The sequence below is a fragment of the Sesamum indicum genome, linkage group LG11 (genome assembly GCF_000512975.1).
Source record: "Sesamum indicum cultivar Zhongzhi No. 13 linkage group LG11, S_indicum_v1.0, whole genome shotgun sequence".
NCBI classification, from domain to species: Eukaryota; Viridiplantae; Streptophyta; class Magnoliopsida; order Lamiales; family Pedaliaceae; genus Sesamum; species Sesamum indicum.
Window position 1 is genome coordinate 13,654,231 of NC_026155.1, and position 9,634 is coordinate 13,663,864.

Here is a 9,634-nt window from a genome sequence, read left to right on the forward strand (position 1 = left end):
TCTCAATGTTTTAATTTTACAATTTTATTATAGAATAGCGTTTCCCCATATTAATTAAGTCTCAAAACTTATACACTGCACAAATTTCTCATTTTGACATAAAATTTGTATCCAACATCAAATTTTACTATAATCTCAAATATTTTCAATGTAAATGTAAAATTATGTCAAATCTTAATATTTTAAGATTCAAGATTTCAACAAACACGATCACAAAAACCAACTTACATTTGCCGTTTAGTCGTTAATAATGAAAAAAGTTTTTGAGAAAAGGATTAAAAGATTGAACTATTGATTAATGGAAGTATGATTCTTCAATTTAAGAATGTTCAAGTAATATTGTATGGTTCCTGATGCACGGTAGAGTAACAACATACATTACAAGAACGCAACATACAAACATCTCTTTGTACGAGAAAATCTAAAACAATTGCAAGGGGTGAAAATGTAGAAAAGGTGTATGAGTACCAAATAATGCAACCTCTGTATAAATTGGGAAGAACATTTTATTTTAATAAATTCATGTAGGAAATGCACCATAAGATAACAACTTAATGCTTTCATCTATTTAAAGTACAACAAGCCGGAAAGTAGGACACGAACAATGGAGCTTAATACAACACCTTATTGGATTCACATTCCACGCCTACTACTTAAAGCTCGAGTTCACAAGCCACCGTTATATTAAAGCAGACTACGTATCTGGAGCTGCAAATACCATATACGAGTTATCCTTATTTCAGCAGTACCAGAGTAGCATCACCATTCATCTTTAGGCCTGCACATGAAAGAATGTGAGTTAAGCAATCTGAATGGAGAGAACCAGAGACTTTCTGAAGTTGTGACATCAATGGCTCAGAGAAACTACCAAAAACCGGCTTCTATAGAATGGGATGAGATGGTTAGGGTCGCATTTTGTTGGCTTGTAAGCGTCGATCTTGTTAATTTCCTGGACAAGCATTTGTATGAAAACATGTTGCTCAAAATCCCATCTTTATATAGTGTAATAAGAAACAGAAACATAAAACAAAAATTTTCATCAAGTGCATGGTGTGTGTGTGTGTGTCAGTGTGTGTAAACATAGGTATAAGTTCATTCTCCAAAGTGCAGTAAACACAAATATAAAACACACAAGGCAACTGCTAGAATCCACACCAAGCGCCCAAGATATAGACAGAGTAACGACTCAAGCTTCAGTACAAAGAACCTTTACTCAATATTATCCCATTATTCAATAATTATGAATGAAGTACCTCAATCCACTTGGCTAGATTTGGTCTGCCAGATGTAATATCATATTTCCACTCTTCTTGGAAAAAGATCTGAAACCGCTCAACAAATGGAATATACACAATATCAACCTGTAGAGTGCAAGAACTGTAATCAGAAAATTTAACTAAAGGATATCCATCAGCAGCAAACCCAACTTGTTTGGTTGTTCCTCAAAAAATAAGGAAAATTTTTATTCTTCATTTAAAGGATACAAATATAACCCTTTTTCTTTTCTAATTTCTCTTTTATTTGTCTCTTCAAGGGCTCAACCATGCAGAGGAAACTTGTCATTGAAATATTACTTACTTCACTGAACTGACCAAGGAAAAAAGGTCCATCGTCAAACTTATGGAGAGCTTTTTCCAAGTAATCAAATTCAGCACCTGATATAGCAATATGGATCATTTAGAGCTTAAACCAATAATATCAGAACATACAAAGTCATGAAGTGAAATGAAGATGACTGCTTGACTACCTGCTTGTTTAATAGGATCTCCTTTGAATGATGACCACACATTTTTTGTGAATGTATCGCAGTAGGCTATCAACTCTTCAGCAAACTTCTTTTTGGCCGGATCCTAAAGTATTTTCATATCATCATTTGCCCCAACAATGTGAGTTATGAAGATAGAAGAGAAGGAAAAATGGAATTTTATCCAGAAAAAGGTAAATTCAAATTTGCATCTCACATCAGGTAACAGAGCTGGTCCTTTAAAGTTGGCATCTATATATTTAATTAAATCCAGACTCTCGCCAATAACTTTGCCATTATGCTCCAATGCAGGCACCTACAGTAGAACAAGTGTCAAAGGTAAATTAAGAAATAAATCAAGATACTGAGTGAAGACATGAGTTCTATTGTCCACCTTATTTTCAGGGTACACTTTCTCCTTATACCAAGCAGGTCGATTTTGAAGGTCAATTGGAACCAATTTTATCTCATCTTGTAAGCCCTGGGTATGGGGAAATACAACCAACTCAATTAGCAATGAGTGGATACCAAACAGCTTCGTGTATTCCTAATCAAATTAGACTCAATTAACATAACATAATTCCCAGTGTAATGCCAACTTTTATAAGCCCAAGGTCTTGTAATTCAACCAAGTCCCAAGACTGATGAACAACTTATTATAAGTTAGGCAAAATACTACACAGGCATTAAAAAATTGCAAATCCTTCTGCATCCGGTTGAGCTTACTTTCCAAATAAAAAGCAAACAAGCATGTTTACAGTTATTTTGAAAAAGAAGTACAAAAGAAGAAGCAAAAACAAAAAAAACAATGACAACAAAAGTAAAGGGCATCAACACAGAAACCAAGTGAATAAAACAAAACCAAAGAGAAATTATGTCTAACAACAGACCTTATAGTTCCTGACAATCCACACTCGCTGAGCATACGGGCACTGGAAATGGACATACAACCTACAGAAATAAAAAAAAACAACAGGCTTCACATTATTCCGCGAACATACACGAAAAACTTAAATCGGGAAGCCAAATGATATAATCATGCACCTGGAACCAGCATCCATACAAGCAAAGCCACATATACACATCGACAGCGTCATCAAGAGAAAGGAAAACAAATATGGTATATTAAAGAGATTACCGGGTGGTTCCATCAAAGAGCGGCGGCGGCTCAGAAGTAGAATCCAGGTACGGAGGAAGAATCTCTTCTACAGCACTGCAAATTTCAAACCATTAACAAGCTGAGATTCACAACTACGTCAAAACCCATACGAAATTATGGACAGTGCATAAGCATCCCCACTACGAAATAATTACTTTTTTGAAGAATACAGCTAATTAATCATCAATCAGCACAAAAATTACAAAAAGAAAAAATTAAGATCAAAAAAAATTTCAACAATGCCATAAACCCACCTAGAACAGAAAGACACGGAAACACGCCATATTATCAATCTAAAACAGCAAGTGTAACAAACAGCAACGTGAAGAATAAAACAAAAGTACCAAGTAGATGAAGAACTTACGATGCAGCCATTAACGATTCTGATGAGTCGAAAGCTTCAAGCTATAGGATCCGAAGCTCCTTCAGTAACTTTCAAGTTCCACCGAATGTTCTGTACGTTTAGATGTATATAGCGCGTCGAAACTTAATCAATGCTTTCGTCACTCATAACGTAAGTAAATTTGAAGCTGCTTCAGGAACTTTCAAGTTCCACCGAATCATCACTTCTGTACGTTTAGATATATATAGCGCGTCGATAAGGGATAATTAGATTTAGTCTAATTACATCTAAATTTATTGTAATTTGAAAAATTATATTTAATATTTTTAAATTTATTTTTATCTAATAAATAAGTTTCTCTAGTAGATAAAATTCACAAAATTTACTTATGTTAATAAAAAAATTAAAAAAATAATTTATATTTATTTGCGATTGACTTATTACTGACTCATTACAAATGAAATAAATCTTTTTTATAACCAAATTACCCTTATACATCTTCACACATTAATGCATGTGATGAGTCATATTTCACTGTTATAAAGGTAGTTTAGTCCAAAAAAATTATTTGACCTATAATGGATCAATAATAAACGAATCGAGAGTAAACACCAATTTTTATTTAGTTTTTATATTAATATAAGTAAATTTAGTGAATTTTGACTAACGGATGGACTTATTTGTTAAACGAAAGCAAACATTAGTGGTGCTAGATATAATTTTCCATACCACTTATGTATAATTACACCAAACTTCAGGGGACAGAAGTGTAACTATTTCGATTATTAATTTGCGACCAATCAAATATTATATTAAATAATCGTTATGACACGCGTTCCTATGTATATATAATAAATATGGATTAATTATATTTTTTTATGATGTTTGGTGTAATTACACATAGACGTCGTGTGGTTCAAAAATTTACGTCTAGCACTCCGAATGTTCGCTTTCATCTAATAAATAAGTACATTCGTTAGTCAAAATTAATAAAAAATTTGCTCATATTAACAAAAGAAATAAAAAAAAATTCTATATTTACATACTATTGACTTATTACTAATTTATTGCAGATCAAATAAAAAATTTTATGACTAAATTACCTTCATACGTCTTCATGCTTTAATGCATGTGGGGAAGTGTATCTTCACCGTTATAGGGGTAATTTAGTTGGAAAAAAAATTATTTGACATGCAATAAATTAGTAATAAGCGAATTTGATGATAAATATCATTTTCATTCAATTTTTTTTTTTTTTTTTGTTAATATTAGCAAACTTAGAACTTGGTGAATTTTGACTAATGAATTGACTTATTTACTAGGTGGAAGCAAACCTCAAGAGTACAAAGGATTAGTTATACCAAACCTCAAGAGGGAAGTGTAATATCCCTATAAATAATTATTTATATTTTATAATTTATTATAAATAAGACTAAAATGTATAAATTAACACATCACTTTTTTTAAAATATATAAATAAAAAATAAATTAAATTTTCGATATTATAGACACGAAAAAAATTGATATCGTTGTTTTACAAAATGCCATTTAACACAGAATTTTTCATATTGATACATATAGTATAGATTTATAGATTAAAAGAAGAATTTGGATAGAAGTGGTTAAAAATACATAGGAGTGTTTTTGGTAATTGAAAAAATTAATATTGCAATGTAAATAATTATTATTTATGAGTAAAAATAAAATTTTCTTTTTTTATATAGTATAGATGTGTGAATTATTTAACTCGTTGAAATATTAAATTAATTATATAATTATTGATTTTTTAAAAGACGTGATTGTTAGGTACAGTATTTTCATGGATGATCCAAGACTGGGAATCACACTGATGTATTTGGACGATTTTCGGGCAGCATTCAAGTTATTGCCAGCCGACCAGTGATGATGGCCGACAGCGACGGGCTAATGTTCCATATATATAAATTAGGTATGGAATCTTTTGAATTAAAAATTTGTTGCCTTTTGTACATGAATTAATAACTTTGATGATGAATAAGAGACAAAAGAAATGTCGCAGAGATTGTAAAGACATTAAATAACAGATACCAAATTGAAATTGGTATGCCGTGTCACTGTGTTGCTGTAAATTGGGACGAAGATTTCGATATATTGATGAACAAAACACACCAAAAGATGATTAAAGTACAGGATGTGGGGGAGGAATGTTGGACATGGACAATGGAGCTTCATACAGCACCTTATTGGTTTCACTTTCACAGTTTACGCGTACTACTTAAAGATCGAGTTCACAAGAGACATTGTCACATTAAAGCAAATGAAGTATGTGGAGCTGCAAATCCCATCATCGTAAGATAGATCCTTATTTGTGTAGCAGCAGAGTAGCACCACCATTCATCTTTAGGCCTGCAAATGAAAGAATGTGATTTAAGCAATCGGAATGGAGAGAAACGGAGACGTTTTGAAGTTGTGGCATTAATGGCCCAGAGGAACTACCGAGAATCGGCTTCTATAGAGCGGCACGAGTTGGTCAGCGTCGCATTTTGTTGGCTTGTAAGCATCGATCTTGTTTATCTCCTGGACAAGCATATGCAAATGTGAAAAGATGTGGCTCAAAGTCCAATCTTTAGATAGTATAATTGGAAATACAGAAACAGAGAACAAAAATATTCGTCGTGTGGAGCAGGTGTTGTGTGTGTGTATGTGTAAACATTAGCATAAGATCATTTTCCAAAGTGCAGTAAACACAAATAAACACCAGACAAATAAAGGGTGCTCATTCATTATAAAGAAATTTTTGCTCCGCTTGCTGGTTTCTACAATCCAAAAGGTCAAGTGCTCCTTCATGTTAAAGACCTACAAAGGTATCAAACATTTCCAAGAAGCACTGAGGCCATCTTATAAAAGCACCCTCTTGGCAACAGATTCCGGAGGAGCCAGGATCCCTAAACCACCAGAAAGATTTGTGCTAATACTCATTTTAACTTTATCAGGAAGAAATATTGGATACAAGGTAGTCTCCTCACTGGAGAAAATGAAAGAGAGACAAATATTGGATCATCTCCGGTGCCCGGTCAGATGTGGATTAGAGGGACAAACATACCCAGTACTAATACAAACTAGGTGTTCCCCCTGTTTCTAGAAGACCAAGAAAACAACTTCAATAGGCACCTAAAACCCTGATTCAGAGCATTTGCAAAACCACTAGCAAACAACCATCTAGGCAACTGCTAAAACCCAGACCAAGTGTAGAAGATATAAACAGATTAAAAATCTAAAGTTTCAGTGTAAAGAGCTTTTAGTCAATATTATTCCGTTAGTCAATAGATGATGAATGAAGCACCTCAATCCACTTGGCTAGTTTTGGTCTGCCAGATGTAATATCATATTTCCACTCTGCTTGAAGAAAGATTTGAACCCTCTCAACAAATGGAGCATAAACGACGTCAACCTGTAGAGGGCAAGAGCTGACATCAGAAAATTTAACTAAAGGATATCCGTCTGTGGCAAACCCTACTTGTTCGGTTGTTGCTTATAAAATAAGGAATTGTTTTATTATTTATGTAAGATACATATATATAACCATGCACTGGAACCTTGTCATTGAAATATCACTTACTTCACTGAACTGACCAAGGAAAAAAGGGCCATCATCAAACTTATGGAGAGCTTTTTCCAAGTAATCAAATTCAGCACCTAATACAGCAATAGCATTTAGAGTTTAAACCCAATAATAACAAAGCATATGAAGTCATGAAGTGAAATGAAGAGGCCTGCTAAGACTACCTGCTTGTTTAATAGGATCTCCTTTGAATGATGAGAACACAGTCTTGATGAATGTATCGGAGTAGGCTATCAACTCTTCATCAAACTTCTGTTTGGCCGGATCCTAAATTATTTTCATAATATGATTTGCGTCAACAATGTTAGATGTGAAGACTAAGGAGAAGGAAAAACAGAATTTTATCCAGAAAATTCAAATTCGCATCTTACATCAGGTGACAGTGCTGGTCCTTTAAAGTTGGCATCTATATATTTAACCAAATCCAGGCTCTCTCCAATTACTTTGCCATTATGCTCCAAAGCCGGCACCTACAGAAGAACAAGTGTCAAAGGTAAATCAAGAAATCAATCAAGATACTGTGGGAAGAGGACATGAGTTCTATGGCCTACCTTATTCTCAGGGTACACTTTCTCCTTATACCATGACGGTCGGTCTTGAAGGTCAATTGGAACCAATTTTATCTCATCATGTAAGCCCTGGGAGGAACAAAACCAACTCAATTAGCAATGAGTTGAATCCTGAACAGCTTTGTGTATTTGTAAACAAATCAGACTCAACTAATACTAACACATTAAAGTTTAAAATAATAACAGAGTTCAAAGTCATGACATTACATAAATGCCAATTTTTATAAACCCAACTTCTTGTAAAGCAACCAAGACTCTGATAAAACAATCAACAAATCGAATATTACATGCCCGAGTTGAACAACTTATTATGAGTTCGGCAGAATACAGGGCAATTGTAAATCCTTCTGTATTCAGTTGAGCTTACTTTTCAAATATAAACCATATCAGCATGTGTAAACTTATTTTTCGAAAGAAGCACAAGAGAAAAACACAACCAAGAAAAACAATAATAAAAAAAGTAAACAGACAACCACAGAAAATTAAAGGAATAAAAACAAAACCAAAGAGAAATTATAGCCTAAAGGCAGACCTTGTAGTTCCTGGTAATCCACGCACGCTGAGCAAACGGACACTGGCCATTGATATACAACCTACAGAAATAAATAAAAAAAAACAAACACGATTCACATTATAGATGCACAAAAAAATTAATCGGCACACCAAATAATAATAATAATCATGCACTGGAAACAACTCTGAACAGGCACAATACACAATTAAGCGTCATCAGACATCAAGAGAAAGGAAAACAGAACATACATAATATATAGATGGTATAATAAAGAGATTACCGAGTGGTTCCATCGAAGACCGGCGGCGGTTCAGAAGTAGAATTCAGGTGCGGAGGAAGAATCTCTTCTACAGCACTGTAAATTTCAAACCACCATAACTATTTAACACCATTAACAAGCTGAAAATTTCACAACTACGTCAAAACCCATATGAAATTGTGGACGATGAACATCCACCCTACTACTAATTAATTACTTTTTTGAAGAATACAACTAATCAATCATTGATCAGCACACAAATTACAAAAAATTACGAACGCCTTAACCCCACCTAGAACAGAAAGACACGCAAAACATACTGTATTTATTATCAACTTAAAAACAACGATATTAACACAAACAGCAACGTGACGAATAAAACAAAATTAACAAGTAGGTGAAGAACTTACGATGCAGCCATGAACGAGTGTGATCGAGTCGAAAGGTTCAATCTATAATAATCAGAAGCTGCTTCAGGAACTTTCAAAGGCCACGAAATTGTCTTGTACCTATATAGCTGAAGTGGTGGAAGCTTGATCAATGCTTTCGTCACCAATGCCGTCATTCGAGACTCAGCCCGAGGGAAAGTAAAACCGGAAAGCACAGGCGTTGAATTCTTTGTTTGAAGCAAAGAGCTGTTGAATTTTTAAAAATGCAAAAAGAAAAAATTATATATATATATGCATATATTACTTGATGTGTGTGACAATAATATTTTTATTAAATTAATAATCTATTATCAAAATGGAATTGAATAAAATAAAATAGAGATAATTAGTGGAAGAAAGAAAATTCATCTCTATATTAATATTAAAAAGAAAAAACTCTTTATACTCTTAACTAATGAAGTTGTCTCATTAATTTTTAAATACAATAATTATATTTCTAATTAGATAATTTTATAAAAATAATTATAATTTTTTTTTTTTTATAAAAGCGACTCTATGTTATTTTAACAACCTTACACCAATTTTTTTTTGTATCGATAATACTTCGAATTGTTTCTATTTATCTATTTTAAATATAAATTATTAATTTCCTTTTATTTATAATGTATTTTTAAAAAATTATTTCAATCTAACTCATTTTATTTCATTTTCTTATGAGATAAAATTACAACCCATCACTGCCTTGATATATACTATTAAGTGAGGCACAATCTATATATAATATGTACATAAATTTTAAAAAAATATCTATATAATATAAAATTAAAGATGGTGGTTTTATTAATTGAACGTGAGATAAAAATATATTATTCGTTTTAAAATGGTGAAGTGCGTTTGAAATATGTTTATTAGACTAGATTAGACAAGAATTTCGGATTAGCAAGAAAGCCTAAATACATTTAATACGGTTTTTAAATTTAATAATGGATTAAGGTTCTCCACTTCTCGAATAATTGATTTAGTTAGCGTTAGAGAGTGGAATAAGTAAAATATTAT

At 32.6% G+C, this 9,634-nt stretch overlaps 2 protein-coding genes across 3 annotated transcripts; both read right to left on the minus strand.

Moving 5' to 3' along the window:
* Positions 462-3,459, minus strand: LOC105174378 (glutathione S-transferase L3-like). 2 transcript variants are annotated; one of them, XM_011096456.2, is made up of 10 exons: positions 3,268-3,456; positions 2,883-2,957; positions 2,635-2,695; positions 2,139-2,225; positions 1,962-2,060; positions 1,748-1,850; positions 1,579-1,655; positions 1,254-1,361; positions 869-949; positions 462-778 (listed from the first exon to the last, which is right to left on the minus strand). In XM_011096456.2, exons 1-10 carry the CDS (start codon positions 3,276-3,278, stop codon positions 773-775), a joined length of 708 nt encoding a protein of 235 aa, XP_011094758.1. In that variant the 5' UTR covers positions 3,279-3,456; the 3' UTR covers positions 462-772. The 2 variants fall into 2 exon arrangements, with proteins under 2 accessions (XP_011094758.1, XP_011094759.1); XM_011096457.2 differs by lacking the exon at positions 2,139-2,225 and having other exon boundaries at positions 3,268-3,459.
* Positions 5,345-8,769, minus strand: LOC105174379 (glutathione S-transferase L3-like). Its single transcript, XM_011096458.2, has 10 exons — positions 8,600-8,769; positions 8,211-8,285; positions 7,949-8,009; positions 7,399-7,485; positions 7,219-7,317; positions 7,012-7,114; positions 6,845-6,921; positions 6,569-6,676; positions 5,722-5,802; positions 5,345-5,631 (listed from the first exon to the last, which is right to left on the minus strand). The coding sequence occupies exons 1-10, from the start codon at positions 8,752-8,754 to the stop codon at positions 5,626-5,628; spliced, it is 852 nt and encodes a 283-aa protein (XP_011094760.1). The 5' UTR covers positions 8,755-8,769; the 3' UTR covers positions 5,345-5,625.

Bases quoted from the DNA above. Each gene is read 5' to 3' on its own strand.
- LOC105174378 (XM_011096456.2), bottom strand. The intron at 2,226-2,634 runs GTCTGTTGTTAG...CCCCATACCCAG, and splicing joins GGATTGTCAGGAACTATAAG to GGCTTACAAGATGAGATAAA. The intron at 950-1,253 runs GTACTTCATTCA...ATGCTTGTCCAG, and splicing joins ATCTAGCCAAGTGGATTGAG to GAAATTAACAAGATCGACGC.
- LOC105174379 (XM_011096458.2), bottom strand. From the start codon at position 8,754: ATGACGGCATTGGTGACGAAAGCATTGATCAAGCTTCCACCACTTCAG. The intron at 7,318-7,398 runs GTAGGCCATAGA...GTTCTTCTGTAG, and splicing joins AAGTGTACCCTGAGAATAAG to GTGCCGGCTTTGGAGCATAA. The intron at 6,922-7,011 runs GTAGTCTTAGCA...TTGCTGTATTAG, and splicing joins AGATCCTATTAAACAAGCAG to GTGCTGAATTTGATTACTTG.